Source organism: Myodes glareolus, chromosome 22 (assembly GCF_982192425.1).
Source record: "Myodes glareolus chromosome 22, mMyoGla1.1, whole genome shotgun sequence".
NCBI classification, from domain to species: domain Eukaryota; kingdom Metazoa; phylum Chordata; class Mammalia; order Rodentia; family Cricetidae; genus Myodes; species Myodes glareolus.
The window spans coordinates 6,924,776-6,947,796 of NC_142047.1; the positions used below are offsets into that span (position 1 = coordinate 6,924,776).

At 41.9% G+C, this 23,021-nt stretch overlaps 1 protein-coding gene across 1 annotated transcript in view; it reads right to left on the reverse strand.

The window, feature by feature from the left end:
* Positions 1–23,021, reverse strand: part of Ttc29 (tetratricopeptide repeat domain 29) — a 200,306-nt gene that overhangs the window by 55,589 nt on the left and 121,696 nt on the right. Inside the window, exons 10-11 of the mRNA XM_048450253.3 lie at positions 14,995–15,118; positions 9,291–9,519 (exon numbers count right to left, since the gene is read on the reverse strand). Of these exons, the coding sequence (XP_048306210.1) occupies positions 9,291–9,519; positions 14,995–15,118 (353 nt within the window). The remainder of the gene's footprint in view (positions 1–9,290; positions 9,520–14,994; positions 15,119–23,021) is intronic.

Genomic DNA, 23,021 nt, shown 5'->3' on the forward strand with positions numbered 1-23,021 from the left:
GGGCTCATATGCAGGCACAGTCAACACGGCTATGCCAGCTTGTTAGGGAGATAAAGCTGGGTAGAAAAAAGTAGGTCATTTTAGGTAAATCAGGACATGGCAAGTAGTGACACAGGGCTGAGAAGAGAGATGGCAGGTGCTCAGGAAAGCTGGCACCACAACTGGGTGGGTTCTGAGTGTGAACCAGACGAGATGCCTGAGCCCCTGCGGCAGGCACATGGAGTCCACTCAGTGGCCACCCCCACACGTGAATCTGCGATCTCTTCCCACGGACCTCATCTCTAGGAAACGGGGAATGGTGAGGCAGAGACCGCACGAGATGGGAAGAGCTGCCTGCACACATTTGACAGACAGAAATAGTTTGGAGACAGTTCATGTCTTATGTGAAGTGACATACAGTCAGGGAAAAACTACTACACAATCAGCTAAAACGCTGAAAGGCTGAAGAAATCTAAGACCAGTTCTCGTACGTGAGAATCAAGCTTGCACTGAAAGCAGGCTCTTAGGTTCTACCACCGGAGGTCTGTATTCATTAGTTCCGAGGGCCCTGGAATACTCATTTACAACAACTCTATGTCAGCCTCACAACTTTGGTACAAGTGACTTTGAATTCCACCCTGAGAAACTGCCTGGACTTAATGTAATCTTTAGTTTTCCATAGGTCGCCTTAAAACACCTGTGTACAGGAGAAACCGCAACAGAGTGTCCTGATTCACCAAGGGGTACTTCAGCTCCAGGGCAGTCTGCTTGTTTGGTTGGGTTTCCTTGTAAGACTCTCCTACCCAAAATGGAAAGACTGGAATGGGGACTATGGGACAGAAGAATGCCAGAGCGCTTCCCAGGCGGTACAAATCGTGTTTGTCAACTTCTTGGCTCAGCTCCTTGTTTAACCCACAACTCATCTTCACAGAACAGCGGAAAAGCCGACCAGAGAGGTCTTCTCAGACAGACCTCAACGGTTATCTTCTTACGTTTGTAATGAAATCCAAAGCACTAGCTATGGTTTACAAGAACTATTAACCAGTTGCCCCCAAATCCTTCCCTTCTCCCCCTCCCTCCCTCCTCCTCTCTCCTCCTTCCCCTTCCCCCTTCTCCCCTTCTGCCCGTTTCTGCTCCAGTCACATTGCTCATCTTGCTGTTCCACGAGGGAGCCTGGATATGCCTGGGGAAGACCTTTCCCAGAAGACCTTGCTGCTTCCTTTCCCAGGCCTGGTGTGAGGGCTTCCACCTGGGCCGGTCCCACACCGCTGGGCGAGCTCCCTTCTGATGCTGCTTTATTTTCTTATCTTCTTTATCGTCACTGCGCTACCACTGTTTCTAGGGACTGCCTGCCAGCATCTTATCCTGCTTCTTTGCTGACAGGATCCCCGACTTTATAAACTAGGGTGGGAGGCTGAGATGTGTGTTCACTGTCTGTGTTAAAAGGGGACTCATTTTGCTGCTTTGCCTCACAGACAGTGGGATGCTTGTGAGCCAGGGTTCACCTATCATCTTCGTGCCTGCTGTTGGGAGCCAGAGGTAGTGATCCAAGGCTATGCAGAACCCAATCCAGCAAGAGATGGCTGCAGGCATGGTTTGTACTGTAAAGCATTCTTAATATTTCCCATGGCAATAAATCAGCCCGCCAAAAATATATACATTGTGTAGCAGCCCTGGCTGTCCTGGAACTCATGACCAGGCTGTCCTTAAACTCACAGAGATCCACCTGTCTCTGCCTCCTGCGTGCTGGGATTAAAGATGTGCACCACTACCGCCCAGCTAAGGCTTTTCTCTCTGTTATCAAATCTTGGATTTGATATATATAAACCTGAAAGATTTGTTACCTGCATTTTGATTTGGGAGTCACTGTCTTGTATCTCGGCTGCTCAGTTTGTGCGTATGTTTATGCAGACATAGTTTCCCCTAAGTGTGATTATAATCCTATCTAATTGTTTAGTTACTTCTTCAATTTGATTTATTCATGAATGCCGGTTTTCATTCACAGGTATCTTTAATTTCTGTAGATAGCTTTATTATTATTATTTTCATTATTTTTTCTTTCTTCAAATAGGTTTGCAAAAGAGTCAAAAGGTAATCTTGAAGAGATATGGTTTCTGCCTAGCTTTCATGAATTATATTTTACTGAGAAGGCTACTCAATGGAAGCAAAAGTTAAAAAAAAATCTGTGTTAGATATAGAAAGTGACAAAATTATGCATAATTATCTATGCAATTACACTTGCCCCGGCTTGAAGATTTTTAGCCAGGAAAGCTTAATAACATTTGCATGGCTGAATGAGACAGCAGGAACAATGGGAGAGGCCTCGGGGCATGGCCGTCTACTTAAGCATCCACTTGGATTTTCAGCATAATTAGTCATATAATTGTGTGCCTAAACTTAGTGGATCCATGTAAGTAATTATCAATTATTAAAAAGTAGAGCTTGTAATGTTTTTCTCTCTGCTTCCTGCCAATCAAATTACTAAGGAACATACTATGTTCATGTTTCATCACGTAAATTTTCAAGTAAAATTAACTGTGAGGCCTTAGGTGAAGGTGGATGAACAACGAATCTGTGAACTCACTCAGATGTTGGCAGCTAAATCAGCTACTTGGACATCTATGTTTTTAGGGCATATTCTTGCTATCCAATCATAACATCATTGAAGGATTTGACCATAGTAAATATTATCACAGTACTTCTGAGAGTTCAGGAAGCAAGTATATTCAAGTATGTTCATAGTGACTTCAAGATGCAGTTCAGAAGCATTGGTGCTGCTCAGGCTGGCCTGGGGCTAAAAGGTAGAGACAGACATTGCATTTCTTCTCTAGTTCCTAGCCCAGTGTTTCCCATATGGTTTATACTGTGCATAACCCCAGGGAGCTACCATCATCCAGAATGAGTTAGAAGTATGTCCATGGGTTGGTATTGTAGTCAGGGCTGCCTCTAAGTCACTGTAAGCAATTTCTCCTCTAGAATGCAGTTTTCTGATAATTATGTCAAAGTATCCAAGTCACACAGCTCTCACTTGTATCTGAGAGTTAAAACAGTCTTCCCCTGGAAAGTGCATGCCAACCGATCAGCGCTGAAAACATATACACAAATAACTCATACACACTGGGCAGGTTGTACTTAGGAGTTTAGGAATAATGTGCAGATGCGCACATTTGTGCACACACACACATGCACATACTCACACGTGCACACTCACACATACACACACACACGCATGTCACAACATTTAATGAAAAAAAAGGGCACAAATTTGGAAGAGCAAAGAGGGGAATGTGGGAGGGTTTAGAGGGAGGAAAGGGAAGGAGGAAATGATGTCATTATATTATAATGTAAAAAATAAAATAAAAAACCATGCCCCAGGAGGTAGAATAACATAATTATATTATAATTTAAAAAAATATTGTAAAATCTTTAAATACTAAGTTAAAAAAAAACACAAGGGTCGTAGAATAAGAAAATTCCTTGAAAAGTAAATTCTGAAACCAGGTTATAATTTTAAAGAGGAATTCCCAATTGGGGAAGGTTTAGGAAGAATTAAAATTGATATCTCCATTGCTTATGCTTCAAGTACCAACAGTGTGTCACCTCTTTCTTTAGAAGAAAAATTTAAACGAGACAGTAACAGAATTGTCCTAACAGAAATTTACCAAAGATGGGTGACAAGTACCTAGAAGAGAGGGCCTCGTGTCCCCAAACTCTGGCAGTGGTAGAAGGAGTTAGCTACCTTCATAGTGTGTCAGACTCATGGCCACAAGTCAAGGGTTACAGCTGGATAGAGGAGACAGACACTTCTCAGGCAATGAAACAAATATGACCCGGTGAGAGTGAGTTCGCCCAGCCCTACAAATGCAAACCCCTTGCTGACTCAGTTCTGGTATTAACCTTGGTTTTGCATGGTTTAAATAATCCAAAGAATGTTCATAGGCCTCTCAAGTTATCAATAAAAACAAAATGTCAGCGGCAGAGTGGGAGAGCCTAGTTCCATTTTCCTTAGGAGAGGTATGCTCACTGTGCTTTGGAATGTTAAGCTCGGATGCACCACCAACTAGCAAGCACTGTGAGCAGAATCTAAAGAAGGGGTATTTTTCTTTTGGAGCAATCAAGAATTCTCTTTTATTGAACCAAGGCAGCAGATAGAGAAGGAGATTCTCAGAGTGGGGGAAGAAACAAAACAAGAAGCAAATCCCTCAACCTGAGGGAACTGGAGTCATATTATTAATTTCCAATGAAACTAGTCTTAGCTTTGAAAAAAGTACTTTATTCTGTAAGAAGTAACTTGTCACTGTGCTGTACAAAATAGACAAAGGGTGGTGATGTGTATTTTAATGAGGAGATTGAAAATCCACACACAAATTCTTCCTTTTTCTTAAAATTGGTTGCAGTTAAGTATTGCTTGTCTTTTCAGACATTTTGGTGTTGTGCTCATTTTGGATAGTTGCGGAAGGCACTGGGTGCTTCCTGATGTCTGTGAGGCCCTGATTCACATGATCACTTTAAGTAAGGCTGACAGTGAGGTGCACATTGGTTTTCTTCTTCTGACATGAGTATAGAACACATAAAGAATGTATTTTAATGCTTTTATCCCATTTGTCTCATCCAACTTGTTTGCTGTGACTAAAAATGGGAATTTAATGCAGTATTTAAAGGGTTTCTACCTTTTAAAAAAATCACAGGCAGACCCGGAGAATATAAATGCAAATTGTCCAAAAGAGAGACAGCTGCCCCAAGCCGATCCTGGAAGATATTGAAAAGGGTCCTGGTACTTCTGGAGTCAGAGTAGGTTAAGCAATATGAAAACCTACATGGGGATGGAGACTGAGATCCTATATTTCTTCTCCTAAAAACCATACATTATCAAACAAAGATCCCAAGGCTGGGTGTAAGGTGCCTCTTTATGAGTCCTGGTATGGGAAGTTCATGAGATTACCCAACAAGGCCTGTCATTTGTACTTTCTCACCAGAACTAGGTGATAAGGCCCCATTGCTGAAGGTACCACATCCCTTGATTAGAAGACAGAGCGACCAAGCTGGAACTGAAGAGGAAGCTTCCCCACTGATGACTAGTTTTCATGGTGTTGCAAGGCACTATGCAGTCTGCTTGGGGAGAAATGGCATCAACAGTCTTACCCAGGTGTGACTCCTAAAAACCACAGTCAGACAAGGTGTGCCTACTGAAGCAATAATGGCATGACTGTCATAGGAGTAGCCAAATGAGTAGACAGGAGGCTTGGCCCTAGTATGGAATCCTTGCCTGATAATGTAAATGCAGTAAAAAAACCAAACAAACAAGCAAACAAACAAAAAACAAAACAAAACTCATAGTTGATGAAGTCTTCAACTCTAGTGGGAAACTTCTGACTGTTTATTACTCTTCTTTAGTTTACCGTAACATCAAACTGCGGAGTATCTACGTTGATGCCCATATACAAGTGCTAACTCAGCGTTAATCAGAGATACTTCGCTTTGTAATGAGTGACGGTGAATACAGAGAAGCCTGGCTGCTCAAGATGCTGAGAATAAGGGACTGTTGAATTCTTAGCCTTAGACAAGGCATTTATACCACTGTCACAATGGTTTAGAGAACATGGCAGAAGAGGGGGTAGAAAAAAAATGTAGGAACAGGAAAACAGGAAGAGGAGCTGTGAAATGCTAGCTTCTGGCATGGCGATCATGATCTCACAAGAGCTTTGCCTGCCTGCACCGGGCCTGTCAACAGGTACACAGATTCAGTAGGGCTAGGTAAGGTTCTACCTCCCCACCTCTGAACTACTGGTTACTGATGGACTCTGTGGCGAGGGGAAGACATCATTTGCAGTTAGTTAGCTATTGATAAGTCCACTGGGCTCCAGTAGTTAGTCCCAAACCCATCATCACAGAGAAGGCCCTAGTTAAATTCAGTGGGCCACAAAACAAAAAGACACTAAAGGGGAGAAGGGACTTGTAGGCAAAAGAGGCACAAAGGGGTTAGGTAGGAATTCAGAGAGGGTGGGGTAACAATAATCAGGATATACCATGTACATTTACAAAACTGTCAAAAAAGCAAATTCAATAAGTTTTTATATTTCCTAAACCTTGCTTGCTAGCCTATTGGATAATTTCATTATTGTCTCTTCATATTTATGGTTATTAAGCTATAGAAAAAGTATCCAGTCACGGTAGAGTATGAGGGCTTGGTAATGAAGATGAACTTTTCATTTCTTTAAAAGGGTGAAGTAAGCTCATGACTGAGAAATGCAAGCAAAGTCTACAGTAGCAATGGTTTGATACTAAACAATGCGTGGTACGTGAAACCAATGTAAAGGCAAAACTGTGAGACCAAGTCATGGCACTTCTTGAAGAATATTGCAGGAGCCATAAAATCAAGATGATGATTTTTCCATCCCTGTAAGCCTTCACATAACGTCTCACTGAGAACTGAGTCCTCGCATTCCAACCGGCTGGTGTGCTCATCTGTTTTCTTTCTCTGCTGTAATTTGCCTTTGGCCTCAATGAGAAAGTGGATAGAGATCCTGCTACTGAAGCAGTTCTCACAGCGATGGAGCTCATGGCACTGCCCCTTAGAGGGCCGAACTGCATGCCTGGGTTAACACCGCTGTTAATATGAATGAGGAAAGCATTTCTTTCTGTGTTGCTGTGTCTATGGTTACAATGTGAACTACATTTTTTCCATAAAGACACACATTTCCTTGATTGAGAAGATAGCTTGGGTTTGGGAAACAAACAATATTCTGGAGAATTCAGGAGAAGGTCATAGGTCCTTGAGCCTTCCAGAACCAAACAATTGGAGATGCTTCAGAATTGAGTTGTTTTGGTGAGGTGTAATAAACTTGATTTCCTCCCCCCCCCCTCAACTTTTAAATTTGGGAGACTCAATGTCAGAAGGGGAGGGCAGGCTGTATGAGTCATTCCCACCATCTCCCGGTATTAGAAGAGTCTGGAGGGGCCTGTTCTTGCGTGTTCCCTCCGAGAGGAACAGAGATGACCATGGGTTGCTGGTGAGTCACCGTTCCATTTCATCTGAGGACCTCAGTGCTCCCACTGCTCAGTTCCCTCAGGGCCCATGCTCTCCGCTTACAAGAATATTGGCAGTTCTGTGAGCTAACGATTTGTTTGGAGGGCGGAAGTCTCCGAGGTGCCAATAACACATGCACAGCTTTAATAATACAGCTTTTTGATCTTTGATCTGTTTTTTTTTTTTTTCTGAATACAGGGGACCCTCAATAGCAAGATTAAAGATGCCTCTTTCTACGAGGAAGGTGGGAGTTGAAAACTTAAAAGCTCAGATTTCCAAATAATATTTTTGTACTTTTCCATTTTGTCAACATCGTGTTTGGTAAGCACCATCCTTCATTCACGCGATAATTGGATGGTAATCCAAATAGTGTGGTATCATATGCTTCCCAAGGACACATCACAAACAAGCTTAAAACGTGGTTAGTGCAAACTAGCTTGTGGTTGGGCTTACATACTCATCTTGGATTCTGTTTGATTTAAGCATTTACTTGGCAACTTGTAGATGTCAAATATCACATCTTCCTTCTTAGAAAATACCAAGAGTTCAGAATGTGTGTTTGAGAGACCCATGCTCTCAACTGAGCAGCTAAGGCGATTAAAAAGATGGTCGTGGTAGAAAATGAAACGAAACGACTTCCAGAGAAATAAATGATAGCAGAGAAATAAATGACAGCCACTGAGATCAGAGAAGAGAGCATTATCAAGTGGTAGGGGCCTCAGGCATCCTGTCTAAGGACCTGGCTGAACTGAGCTGGAAGGAGGTCATTGGGAATGCCATGTAGGCAGGGCTGGGTGGAGTGTGTGTAGGGGAGTGGTCGGGAAAAAACTGGGTCAGGAAGGACAAGAAGTCTTTATCCAGAACCCAGAGAAGAGCCAGGGAGGAGTTTTGAGTAGAGTGAAAACGGGGCATCTTATGGCAGATTTTAGTGCATTTTGACCTACAAATGCATGTGTGCAGTCACATGTGTTAAATAGTTTCCTGTGGATTTTATTCCCAAGAAGAAAAGGTACAGTGTGAACTGTGTCAGAAGAATGAGAACTCAGTACTTACTCACACTTGTCTATGTTTTACTTCTGCGGGGAAGACGCTCATGCCTGCAGAGGTGAGTCACGTGAGATGAAGCAGTGCCGGCTGTGATTTCTCCAGCACTCTATGTAGGCCTGTGCAGACCATGAGTGTTAGTGTCTGAAGCATGGAGGAAAAGGGATGGTTGCTCCCAAGCCCTTCAGAAGAAAATTCAGCTCTTGAGAAACCAAAGAGCCACAAATGTAAGCAGTACGGATGAGCAAAAGCAGAAGGGTTTTCAGAAGCTGCACACTAGGCACTGAGAGACACGCCTGGATCCCATCAGAACATGCCTTTTCCAGCCTAGGCACTGAGAGACACACCTGGATCCCATTAGAACATGGCTTTTCCGGCCTTGCTCCCCCCACCCAGGAGTATTTTTCTCACAGTATCATAGGATGATAAGAGTTTATTCAAGACAAACTGAGACACTGAACTGCAGGCTGACCTTTTCCAGTGTAAGACAGCTGACATGGGTCATTTCCTGGTATTCTGGGCAGAAAACATGAAAATTTAAGATGTAGGTAATTTCAAGATGTGGAATGAGCTCCCAAGGATCTAACAATGAATTAAAAAGAAGTTGGATATTCAGGGTGGGCAAGATGGCTCGGTGGGTAAATGTGCTTGTCACCAAGCTGTGTGACCTGAAGTTCATCCCTAGAGTCAAGTGAAGCTAAAACACAGAGCTGACCCTTACACTAACTTGGTTGTTTATAATAAAAATGTAATCATTCATAAGAAAAAGTAGTTTAAGAGGCATTGCTATAAAATATTTTCCAAATTCAAAACAATAAAAGTAACATTAACCCCTATCAGTGAAGTGCATCATCTAAGCAGTGTGTGTCTGCGGTTGCTCTCATCTGTGCGCCATATGACTGGAAAGTACTAGAAAGTACAAGCTGATTTTACACGCCTTACTCCTTGTAAATTGTTCCTTACAATCCATCGGTACAGAGTGTGGCCTCGAAGATTACTGGGAAGTGCCTGTCTGAGAGTGGAGAATGATTGGCAGACACATCACTCCCCCATCTTATGCTTCTCTTAAACACTACCAGTAAGATACAGCAGGAGAGTGCACCCAGCTTCCAACGTAGCAACCGAAGAAGAAGAACAAAATTACCAAGCAAATTCAAGTCAGTTACGTGCGAATAAACATTTCCAACAGAAATACCTTGGCTACTAAGAATGATACAAAATCTAAAAGCCAAAGCCTTACCCAGAACTGGGTCATATTGGATTTGTGTTCTGCTTTCTTTCCAGGACAGCAGGCAGTTGAGGCTGTCTATATCTGCAGACTCTATGTAACTCTTCATGGTCAGCATGAGCTGGTGGGCTCTGGCTATCCCATAGTGAACTTTGGTTTCATCCATGAGTGCTGTTTTCATGAGCTCCACAGTGGTGCTGAAAGCTTGCTGGAAGTACTCTGAAGCCTTGCTGTACTGCCCCTAGTGAGGAAGAGAGAATGCTGTTTTATTTCTTACCTCGCCCATCTCACAGATTTGCTCACCTCACCCGTTTCTTTCATCAGAAAAGGTTGTCTTCCGTAAGCAGAGCTCATGTGATGGTCAGAACCTTGAGATTAATTTGGTTAAAAAGCTGCATCTATGGCTGAAACACTGAAGTGCATAGCAGCAGGGGAAGGAAGTAGACACATTTTTAACACAGTTTTACTGATTATACCATTATATTTATCCAGTGAAATATATTTAACTGTCTTGTTTTCATTTGTAGCAGGAAGGCCTTTGGCGCCAAGCTAGTGGCCACAACTGACAGAGGCATCTGCCAACCCTTGTCACTCCTTCTCTTTTCCTTGATGCACCTGCTGCTGTTTAGCTAAGGACACGGGAGAGTCTAGATTTAAAACATGTGATTGTAATATGGCTAGAACAAAGAAAATATGAGAGGGGTTGAGGAAGACACATGACTTCAACCTCTCATCTCTACACACTTCTGCATTCCCACACTGTGTACCCACACAGCTGTGCCCCCTACGTTTGAACACTCAGACACACAGAGACAAAATAGAGATAATTAAAACATTGTTGAATACTCCTTTCAAAAAAAACTTTCACAGGAGAGGAATTTTTTTGTAATAAAAATTTTAGCCATATTTCCACACTTTGTCAGAAGAAGTGGGAATTCGAAGCACCATGGCTACATCTCCATGCCGCACACCTGCACAGATGGGGTGAAGCATCAGCTCCGAGACCCTCGGTGCAGTGGAGCAGTTGGATGAGTGGTCACTGATTGAATAAGAGTCACCTGACAGTCCGATTAGCGGTTTCTCTCCCATGCCGCAATGCAACATTGCGCGTCCTGTCCATAGGGCAGTCTATGTGCACTCCCTAGTCAAAGTTTTTCTTCTATCAAATTTGATCATTGATGGGAAGCACCTTCATATTGTATAAGTAATAGTTATTATTTGATGCTGTAAGCAATTCTTTTTTAATCATAAAAAGGTTTATAATGAGAAAAGATTATTTAATTAAAACATACGAAAGGTGGTCTCTGTTCCAATTAAATATGATTGAGAACTATGGCACATATTAGAGATAATGAAAATACAGACATCCTTGATAGATACAAATGAGAAAGAAAACTACACACACAAAAAGCACAATTTGATCAAGGATAACCTTGTTTCAAAAACAGAAATTGAAGCATCTAATTGTTCCTGTTTTATTCTGAGTTTTTGGGCTGTTTATTGATTAGGGTGGGAGTTTGAATCTGGTAAATCAAGGGTTATAAACAAATGGGCACATACTTAAACTTCCAGGCTGATTTACAGACATAGGTTAAGATGAACCAGCATTCATCTGCTGAGTCGTGAGGTAGCCGCTATGCGTGAGCCTGCACGCCAGTGACACTCAGCAGCAAGAGAAGGAGGAACAGGTGGCTTGACTTTAGAGGAAGCCGTGCCACCTAAAATGGTGATTAGACCTTTTCAATGGGCCTTATTGAAGCCAAGTGCTTTTTCTGCCCCAAAGAGGAATATCATTAGGTGGTTGTCTTTCCTTCAAACTAACCACAAACAACTGTCATAAGCTACAATGAAGATGTCTCTAACACACAGTCAAGTAAACACAATAGTGGTTCCTTTCAGATGCTACCTTTTTTTTTTTTTTAAACATACCTTTTGGGAATGAGTTTCCTTAGTGTCTATTGTATTTCCACATTCTTAATCCTTAAAAAAAGTTTACTACGTAAATGTAATCTCTCCTCAAATTCTGTATAACCTTCTAAAGTTCATCTTTGTTTCTAAGTCATCTCTATTATAAATTTCTAATGATTCTAGAAATCGGTTCTGACAATCTTAAATATAAACTGTGCAGCAAATTATATATTCATTAATCCATCCATGAGAAGGCAACCCCAACCAGCGCTCTGAAATCCCTGACAGTTCAAGGGTATGGTCTCAGTGACATCAGAGATCTTGAAACAAAGCTCATAATAGAATTTTCACGTGCATTCTGTTTCTTAAAGATCTAACAAGCAAAGTAAAAAAAGGGTGTTTTCTAAGGGTAAATAATCTCTCTCTCTCTCTCTCTCTCTCTCTCTCTCTCTCTCTCTTTCTCTCTCTGTGTGTGCCCGTGTGTGCATGTGGGCTTGCACATGCCATGGCACACGTGGGGAGGTCAGAGGACTATATTCAGGAATCCACTTTCCTCTTCCACGGATTTGGGGGATCACACCCATGTCATCAGGCTGTGTGGCAAGTGCTCTGACCCACAGAGCCTTCTCACTGGCCCCTTTCTGCTATTTTGACATAAGAATGACCATATTTTGAACTGTGATTATTTTTGATCTTATTAGGGAATGAGAAATCTCATAAAAGGCAGATCCTGGATTTTCTCCCCTAAAACACTGCCATTTGGTCACTTTATAGTAATTATATATTTTCAATTAACATTCTATCAAAAGATCACATCTAGAGAGTGGCATGGGACGCCCCCTACCCCAGATTTTATAATCAAAGGTTAACTAAGATAAAGACTATTTTTAAGATGCACTAATTTAAATAATAAAAGCACTATCGTAATCACAGTATATGCCAATTCCAGTATTTTTCAAAATGACAATTTTGCCTTGTAGCTTCTGTCTCACAGTGTTACACTTTGAAACTTGTTGCTGACAATACCATTAACACAGGTGGCCCGAGCTGCAGAAAGGAGGAGATAGGGCAGCTGGGAGCCCGAGCCTCAGACAGGAGGAGAGGGCAGCTGGGAGCCCCAGCAGCAGAAAGGAGCAGATAGGGCAGCGGGAAGGGAGCTGTCCTGCTGTGGCTTATAGCTCTGATTAAAAGCCATGACCAAAACAACTTGGGGAGGAAAGAATTTATTTCCCTTACAGCTTACAGTTTATCATGAAGGGAAAGCCAGGGTGGGAACTCCAGGCAGGAACTGAAGCAGAGGATAGGAAGGAGCTCTATTTACTGTGTCTCACTGAGCATTCCCAGGGGTAGCCCCATCCATGAACCGGTGGGCTCCCTCACACCAACTACACAGACTCGCCTACATGCCAATCTGAGGAGAAATTAAGGTTCCCTCTTCCCAGAGGGTCCTGGCTGTGTCAAACTGACAAAAACCATAGCTAGCGCAAGGGTCTCATGGGTGTAAGACTGATGAACGGCAGGCAGCCGTGTGCGATTTGTTTTTAAGGATCCGGGACAAGTTTTCTAAGTGGTAGGATACTTTAGGAAACCGAAAGAGTGTGGGATTTCAGAAGTGACAGTGCTTTCTCAAGTGGTGTGACGCTGGTTCCCAAATGAGCTCAGTGGACTGACGCCCTTCTGCTTCCCAAGTGTGTCGGGCTCATTTCTTAGACAGGAACTGCGGACAGGGTCTCAGCTCTCACAAAAGTGATATTCTAGCCAACAGAACACAATAGCAAGAAAGCAGGGCAGGCAAGAAAATCACGCAACAAACACAGCACGGACTGTTAAAATACAACAGTGTTGAAGTTCCCCAGTGGTCAGCTTTGTTTTGGCCACCAAGGGTAGATACCAGCAGCACATAGAACTACCCATTGTAAATTCCCTTTAGAGTCACTCCTGGGATGATGGGTTCTTCTCCTGTGGGGAGCAAAGGAGCTAGGGGAGCCACAGGTAGCTGAGAGGAATGGGAGGCCAGGACTTGTTTGCAGAAAATTTCCTCAGAGCAGAAACAAAGCAAAACATTACTTTCATTAATTTGTATTCATTTGAAACTTGTTTTACTAAAAATTATGGTAGTGTTTAAGAGTGTGGATTGGACTATTACAACTACTTTGAATCTAGGAGACTTGGAGTGAGACAGACTATCGGAGGCTCTGGAACAGAAGACTGCAGACGGAGGGGCACAGTCGTAGCCACACGAACCCTGTGTCCCTGGGACACAGGGTTAGCCCAAGGTGCTGCCCTTACTAGGCCAACTCCTTTTCTCCTCAGTATTTACATTGCATGTAGTGCATGTTTGTGTTCATATGGATTGTGTACATATACATGCTTGTGTATGTACATATGTATGGTGGCCAATAGTCAATGTCTAGTTTCTCCCTTGAGTACTTTCTATGTTGTTTTTTTGAGACAGGGACTCTCTCATTGAGCCTGGGCTCACTGATTTGGCTAGCATGGCTGGCCAGTGCACTCCATTGGTCCACTGGCCCTGCCCTCGCATCACTGGGGTTATAAGCATGCACTATATATGTTTTCCCACACAGGTTCTGGGGATCTGAAATCAGGTCTCTGTGCTTGCAAAACAGACACTTTAATGACATGGCCATTTCCCCAGTCCAGTCCAGTATTTATTTATTTACCGTGTGTGTGTGTGTGTGTGTGTGTGTGTGTGTGTGTGTGTGTGTAACTACCTGAGTTTATGTGTATCTTCTGCATGTAGGTGCCCACATAGGTCAGAAGATGGTGTCAGGCCCCATGGAGCTGGAGTTGCAGGTAGTTGTGAGCTGCCAGGTGTGTGTGCTTGGAAGCAAAAGTCTTCCACAGGAATAGCAAGGACTCTTCACCACTGGGCCCCGCTCTCAAGTCCCCTGGGGTTGATTTTTTAAAAAATTAACATTTTAGTTGGTATATAAATACTGGGTTTTCATTATGACACTTTCACATGCGTTTAACATGGCACCCTGTTCATGATTACTGTCCCCTCCACAGCCCTCCTTCCCCACCCCCTCAGGGTTCTTTCTTCCACAGACTTGCCCTTCTGCTTTCACATCACTTAATTTAATCCTTACAACAGCCCCATGATATGCGAAAGTCAAAGCACCTAGAAGTGTAAATAACTTGTGAAGGAGCTGGGCTTGTCACCCAAACAGTGTGCTCCACAGTAGTGCTTTCAATCACCGAGCACTCAGATTAGCACAGAGTGTATGAACACAGTTGGAGAATATAATTACCCTAAAAAATGATGGATCTGATTCATGATCAAAACAGCAATTATAACCAGAGAAGCAGGCTTCTTCTGTACAATTTCTAATGGAGACCCTGAGCAGCGGAAGATGGTAAAACTGGGATCACAACTGTGCATTTACTAATCTCGGCTCCTGGGATGCTGTGAAAACCACACTGGAAATTCCTTGCGGAGTCATTCTTAGGATTCTCATTTCTTTGCCTGGTAGGCCTCCCAACTGGATTAAAAAGAAATAAGAATTTGGACCGGAATGTCAGAGTAAGCTGGTAAGAGTCAATAGTTATCACAAAGTGCCTTTGCATTTAAATCTTTACCTTGTTCCCTACATTCAGTCACCTTGAATACTGAACGGCAGTGGTCGCTGATGTGGGGGAGGAGTTTCTAGTTCTGCCCTTGCCCTGTCTGTGCCACATCCCGCAGTCGCAGCCGTTTTCCACACTGACTAGTGAGACAGCAAGCAGAAAGTGAGAAGAGACTTCCAACTCTGCAAGCTTTTCCACAAAAAAGGGACACACAACTCACTTTTTCATTGTAGATGTCGCCAAGCATCGTGCATGCTCGTATCACATCGAGGCTTTGGAAGTTGTTCCTTGCAATTTTCACAACCTTTTCTAGGTATTTAATTGCTTCTGTCATCTGTCCTTGGCTGGGATAAAATGGGAAACCATTAATGTACATTTCATCATTGTGAAAAGAAGAAATTTTGTGTCTTTGCTGTAAAAGATGTGGGGTGTTGGTCAGATGGTTAGACTTACAACACACAGTGCATTAGCACACGTGGCTCAGGAAGTCAGATTTACAGCACACACCACATTAGCAGACATGTGGCTCAGGATGTCAGACTTACAGCACACACCTCATTAGCAGGCACATGGCTCAGGAAGTCAGACTTACAGCACACACCACATTAGCAGACACGTGGTTCAGGATGTCAGACTTACAGCACACACCACATTAGCAGGCACATGGCTCAGGATGTCAGACTTACAGCACACAGTACGTTAGCAGACACGTGGCTAAGGATGTCAGACTTACAACACACAGTGCATGATCAGACATGGCTTATCTCTTGTCAGGGTATACAATGAATTAAAACTCAAAACTTAAGTTATTTTTTTTTAATTCTAAATACCATATCCACCCTATTCTTCTCTACTCCAACTACTTCCATATCCCCTCCACTCCCTCCCAAATTCATAACCTCTTCCTCCTTAATAACGTTTTACACAAACACACATACACACACACATGCACACAAACACACGTGCACACATACATGCATACATAGCCTGCTAGTATCTAATATTGCTCATCTGTATATTTTTAGGGATGACCACTTAGGATCAAGTAACCTCTCTGGGTCTTATCTCAGGGAAGACTGAACCCCCATTTCTCAGCCATTAATAGCTCTTCACCTAGGGTAGGGACTTAGCAGAGTTTCCCATCCACAGCAGCATGTCAGCTGGTGGTATAGGAGTTCCTTATGTTTATGTGTTGCTTTCATTGCTTAATGAATAAAGAAACTGCCTTGGCCTAGTTGATAGGGCAGAACTTAGGTTTGTGTGAAAGACAGAACTGAATGCTGGGAGGAAGAAGGGCAGAGTAGAAGAGTCACCATGGAGCCGCCAGAGTCAGACATGCCAAATCTTTCCCAGCACGCCACTGCCATGTGGCAATACACAGATTAATAGAAATGGGTTCAACTGAAATGTATGAGTTAGCCAGTAAGAAGTTAGGGCTAATGGGTCAAACTGTGTTTTAATTAATACAGTTTCTGTGTGGTTATTTTGGGGCTAAGCTAGCCGGGCAGCCAGGATGAACAAGTAGCCCCTCTTCCAACAATTGGCACCAATGTGATGGACTAAATCCACTTAAAAACCTGAGAGAGCTTAATTTTAAACACAAAAATACAATTTAACACAGCTTTTTGCTGTTTACTGGCTCTTTTGAGAGAGATTTTCCTGACCCAGCTGATGGAGGAGGGTTATCTGTCTATTGTGTTATTTTCATTGGTCAATAAAGAGACTGCCTTGGCCCCTTGATAGGACAGAAAGTTAGGTAGGCGGAGTAAACAGAACAGAATGCTGGGAAGAGGGAATTGAGCCAGATGCCATGGAGCCAGCCACCAGGTCAGACATGCTGAATCTTTCCTGGTAAGCCACACCTCGTGGTGCTACCACGAGATTATTAGAAATGGGTTAATATCAAGATATGAGAGTTAGTCAGTAACTAACTCTCTAGAGATAATGGGCCAGGCAGTGCTTAAATGAATACAATTTGTGTGTTGTTATTTCTGGGACTAAGCTAGCCGTGCGGGAGCCGGGTGAGGCGAAAAGCAGGCCTGCCCGCAGCCCCTTACTACAGATGGCGCCCAACGTGGGGCAATGAATCCCACAGAAAGCCTGAGAAAGTTTGGGAAAGAATAGAGTAAAGTATGTTTTCTTGGTAGCAGCAATTTTCCGGTTCTGATCTCCTTGCTAGAGGCAAGCAAATGCTCTCATCTAAGAGAGGCTTCTTGACTCAGCCTTAGCTGCAAAACCTTGCAGCTCATTAAGAGGTCCTGCCACGAAACACTTAAATGCTGTTGGTGAAAAGCTGAACGCATGCTTTTCGGTTTTCAGTCATAGCAGGAAAAAAGCTGTGCTGTTTTAAAATGCCGGCTTTCTGGGCTGTCCTGCCAGGACAAACTCTGACTCTTGCAGGCAGGCAGTCCGACTGAGTGTGGTCTCTGAGCAGAATGCTGCAACTTGCTGGCAAGGACCTTGAAACGCCATAGAGTTGTGACAGTGAACACAGCTGTGGCTGGTATCTCAGCTATGAGTCTGGAAAGCTAAGGAATGAGCTGGATCTAGCTGTCAAAGCCACGGCTTTCCATATTGCTTTGTAAATTAAAGACTCATGTGGTCAGAAAAAGAGAGATAAACAGTAAAGAGAGATTCAAAGATGAAGAAAACCTCTAAATGGTTTACAGTGTGTTAAAAATATATGCAGGCTAAAAGGTTAAAGTCATTAAAAATAAAAAATAAAGAAAGGGAGAAATAGGGTGTGGTGGTACACACCTTTAATTCCAATGCCTGGGAGGCAGAGGCATATTGACCTCTGTGACTTCAAGGGACAGAGGTAGAGATTGACCTCTGTGACTTCAAGGTGTGGTAGTACACGCCTTTAATCCCAATACCTGGGAGGCAGAGACAGACAGATCTCTCTGAGTTCAAGGTGTGGTAGCAAACACCTTTAATCCCAGCACTGGGGAGGTAGAGACAGGCAGATCTCTGAGTTCAAGGACAGCCTGGTCTACAGAGTTATTCCAGGACAAAGATATACAGAGAACCAGTCTCAAAAAGTAAAAATAAAAATAAAAGAAATAGAGGTTAAAATAAAGCCATCATAAAGATGGAAAATACACAGAGAATCTTGATACTGTATGCTATTATGCTCTCTTTGAATTGTTTGAATGCTGAGGAAGGAGCAACAGCTGCTAAAAGATATTTGTTTATAAATGCTGCTGAACTAATCCAAGATAGATATTTTGAAAATACCTTGACTTCAGAATTTGGATCTAAGGATATGATACTTTGGAAAGTAGGTTCTTCTTTTGTTTTCACAGAGGATGAGACCCTGTGGATTGCTTCTATCCCAATATGGTATGATAGACCACGCCCTCCTGAAAGGTTTCTGTGAACACCCTCAAAAAATTTCTTCACTCAACTACCGACTGAGATGAACCTGGCAGACAGGTTATACCATGAAAGACCTGATTAACTGCGCCCCTATACAGCAGGAAGAAGTTTGGAGAGAAATAACTATGTCCATATTCCCAAATATTGTTTATAAATGTTCTTTTACATTTAAAGGGGGATATGATATAGATATGAATAATTTCATTGGTATGGATTTTAAGGTCAATTTTATTATATGTATATATATTTCTGTTCTTGATTGAGGTATTGTGATTGTGTAGTTCATTTAAAAATGTAATGTATAATTAAAAATATAGGTTGTTAATGGATAATCATTGATAAAAGTCAAGCTTGTAGTAATGTTAGTTTGATTTTCTAGATTTGCATAGATATATTTCAGATACGCATTCTTCATATCTTTCAAAGACTACAGAACATGGCATTTAATGTTTTAATAACTTAGGACTTTTCATGACAATGAGACACGTCTGCTCCTGGCAGCACCAGCTACTTCAAGAGGAAGATGGGCATCGAAGAGGCTCCTTAAGGAGTTTGATAGCCATTTTGGGCAAGAAACTGCTCTTGCCTGGACTGTTGTATAAACTGGACACAGAACCTGCAGAGAGAGGACTGCTGAACTTGCCTAAAGGTGAGATGATATTTCGGAGTTCCTGATTCATGAAAGAGTCTGCGAGACATTCTGCAGGACACAACAGATAGTGACTGAATTGCCTTTGAAATTTCCTGCTTCGTGAAAATGTCTGGATATTATGGGCCTGAAGGCTGAAGATGGGTGCCCCAACAATACAGAGGAACTTTGGGTGACTGTCCAGGTAGGGAGATGTCTCTGTAATTTCTAGAGTTTTGGAAGTTCTTACTTCTTGCTTACTTAGGTAATATATCCTTCTGGAGTCTTTGATGGAGTTGAAGAATGGATAGTCATAGTTTTCCATTATTATGATAAAGATATAGTTATAAATATTGTGACTGTAATTCTTGCTTGATAACTGTTTTGTTATATGTAATTTTACTGAGTTAAAATGAAAGCCTTTCTTTTTTGTTTAAACAGAAAAAGGGGAAATGATGGAGGAGGGTTATCTGTCTATTGTGTTATTTTCATTGGTCAATAAAGAGACTGCCTTGGCCCCTTGATAGGACAGAAAGTTAGGTAGGCGGAGTAAACAGAACAGAATGCTGGGAAGAGGGAATTGAGCCAGATGCCATGGAGCCAGCCACCAGGTCAGACATGCTGAATCTTTCCTGGTAAGCCACACCTCGTGGTGCTACCACGAGATTATTAGAAATGGGTTAATATCAAGATATGAGAGTTAGTCAGTAACTAACTCTCTAGAGATAATGGGCCAGGCAGTGCTTAAATGAATACAATTTGTGTGTTGTTATTTCTGGGACTAAGCTAGCCGTGCGGGAGCCGGGTGAGGCGAAAAGCAGGCCTGCCCGCAGCCCCTTACTACACCCAGCCACAGCAGGAAATAAGTGATAGTTTTAAAATGCTGGTTTTCTGGGCTATTCTGCTAGTGTGACCTCTGTCTCTTGTGGGAGACAAAGCATTTGGATGGGTAAAAAAAAGCATTTTGTGAGTAAAGTGCTATGGATTGCTTGATGGAAACTGAACTGTGCAGAGGCTGAGCAGGAGCTACTGTATTTATCATAACAATAGCACAGATTAAGTTTTTGACTGGACAGGTAAACAGGTGGTGCCGTATTACCCCTACTAATGGCACAACTTAAGTTTTTAAGAAGCACTTAGCATTTTAAGAAGTGCTCCTGGAGAGAAAAGAATTACAGATTCCAATAGGACAGATTCAGACAAAAAAGACTATAAATGGGTCATAGTTTTGGATAAATATATGTAGGCTTGGAAGAGAGAAGAAAAAAGAGTATAGAGAGACATAAAATAAAGTTAATGCTTAAAAAAAGGTAAAGTCTTTAAAGAAACAAAGTACAGATAGTCATAGATTAAAAGGAGTAAAGAAAAATAAGCCATGTAAAGATGGAGTATACACAGAGAGTCTGGATTATGTATATTATTGTGTCTTCTTTGAATTTTTTGACTGTGAAGGAGCTAAGTACAGAGAGATTTTTCATTGTATGGGTTGCTAAGCTAAAGCAGCATGTATAACATAAAGGTATCTTGACTTCAGAATTTGGGTCTAAGGATATGGTACATTGGAAAAGAGGTTCTTCTTTTGTTCTTATACAAGATGAGAATCTGTGAATTGCTTCTAGACAAATATGGTTTGATAGACCATGGGCCCCTGAACATCCTCAAAAAATTATTTCACTCAAGTACTGACTGAGATGAACCTAGCACACAGGATACACCATTAAAGACCTGATTAACAGCTCCCTCAAGCATCAGGAAACAGTATGGACAGAATTACACCCACATTCCCAAATATTGTTTATAAATGTTCTATAGAGATTTGCATTGATGTGGATCTTGGTTTATTGATACAAATTTAAAGTCAATTTTCTTATATGTATAAGTAGTTCTGATCTGGATTAAGGTATTGTTATTGTGTAGCTTATTTAAAAATGTAATGCATAATTAAGAAATATAGGTTAATAGAGAGTCATCTTTAATAGTCAAGCTTGTAGTCATGTTAGCTAGATTTTCTAGATGTACAGAGATATATTTCCATTAGTTAGGTATTCTTCAAATCTTTCAGAGACCTTCAGAATATGGCATTTAAATGTTTTAAAAATTTAGGACTTTTCATGACAATGAGACACATCTGCTCCTGGTAGTACCAAGCTACTTCGAGAGGAAGATGGGCATCGAGGAGGCTCCTTAGCCATTTGGGCAAGAAACTGCTCTTGCCTGGACTGCTTCACTGAACATTCATTAAGCACAGAGAAATGATTGCCGAACATGCCTATAGGTGAGGTGATCCTTCGGAATTCCTGCCTCATGAAAGAGTCTGTGAAGCATTTTGCAGGATACAGAAGAAAATGACTGAACTGTCTTTGAAATTTCCTGCTTCATGGAAAAGTCTGCTGGATACTATGGGCCTGTAGGCTGAAGATGGATGTCCCAATGGTACAGAAGAATTTTGAATAACTGTCCAGGAGGTGAGATGTCTCTGTCAATTATAGAGTTTTGGAAGTTGCTTGCTTACAATGCACTTTCTGTTTACTTAGGTAATATTATATCCTTCTGGAGTCTTTGATGGAGTTGAAAATTTTATAGTTGTAGCTTTCCATTGTTATGATAAAATATAAAGTAGATAAATATTGTAACTGTAATTCTTGCTAGAATTTTACTATGTTAAAGTCTTACTTTTTGTTTAAACAGAAAAGGGGAAATGGTGTAGGAGGTCCTTCTGTTTATGTGTTGCTTTCGTTGGTTAATGAATAAAGAAACTGCCTTGGCCTTTGGATAGGGCAGAACTTAGGTAGGCAGGGAAGACAGAAGAGAATGCTGGGAGGAAGAAAGGCAGAGTCGGGGAGAGACACCATTCGCCATGCCAAATCTTTCCTGGTAAGCCATTGCCACGTGACGATACACAGATGAATAGAAATGGGTTAAACTGAGATGTAAGAGTTAGCCAAAAAGAAGTTAGGGCTAATTGGCCAAGCAGTGTTTTAATTCATTCAGTTTCTGTGTAGTTATTTTGGGGCTACACTAGCTGGGTGGCCAGGATGAATAAGCAGCTCCTCCCCCAACAAGCTGGTTCTGTCATTATTCGGATCTTTCTTAGCTGAGATGACAAGGGTGCAGCTTTCCTGTTCTATATTGAAAACAGACCTCACTTTGGATGTGCTGGTCCTCTGGCTCTAGCAGTCTTCCCACTCCCTCTTCTGAGATGCTGTCTGAGCCTTAGGTGCTGATGTGTTGAAAGTTCAGACTTTTAAAGCCTCATTGACTATTGGTGTGGATGTGAAGTGGTTCCACTGCTTTAGAAAACAAAGTTCTTCAAAGGCTGTAACACAGAGTTAACATGTGGTCCTGAAATTTGACTACAAGATGTGCAACTAAGAGGAACAATCGCATCTCCACACATACAAAAAGCCAAACATTAATGATAGAGCAACCTTATGAATAATAGCCAATGACTCAACTACTGAAATGTTTATCAGTTCAAGGGTGACACATAATATGGTATGTTCATACAAGGGAGTAGTGTTTTGCTATAAAAATAAAATTCTGCTGGGTGGTGGTGATGCATGCCTTTAATTCCAGCACTTGGGAGGCAGAGGTAGACAGATCTCTATAAGTTAGAGGTCAACCTGGTCTATAGAGCAAGTTCCAGGACAGGCTCCAAAGTTACATGGAGAAACAACAAAAATGAAGTATTAATACCTGAAAGACATAGACAAAACTTGAAAATAGTAGGTGAGCAAACCAACAGCCAACATCAAAATAACTGAGAGAAACTCACAGTGATGCCACTGAAACAAAAAATAAAACAAGGCTGTCCACTCTCTCCATATCTATTCAATATAGTTCTTGAGGTTCTAGCTAGAGCAATAAGACAACAAAAGGAGATCAAGGGGATACAAATTGGAAAAGAAGTCAGACTATCACTATTTGTTGATATGATAGTATGCATAAGTGACCCCAAAAATTCTACCCCCAAATTATCAGGAATTCCTACTGATAAACACCATCAGTAATGTAGAAGGATACATGATTAACTCAAAAAAATCAGTAGCCCTCCTATATACAGATGGTAAATGGGCTGAGAAAGAAATCAGAGAAACATCATCCTTACAACTTATGTTGGAGAGGATGTGAAGTAAAGGAAGCACTCCTCCATTGCTGGTGGGAGTACAAACTGGTACAGCTGCTTTGGATATCAGTATGACGATTTCTCAGAAAATTAGGAAATAACCTACCTCAAGAAC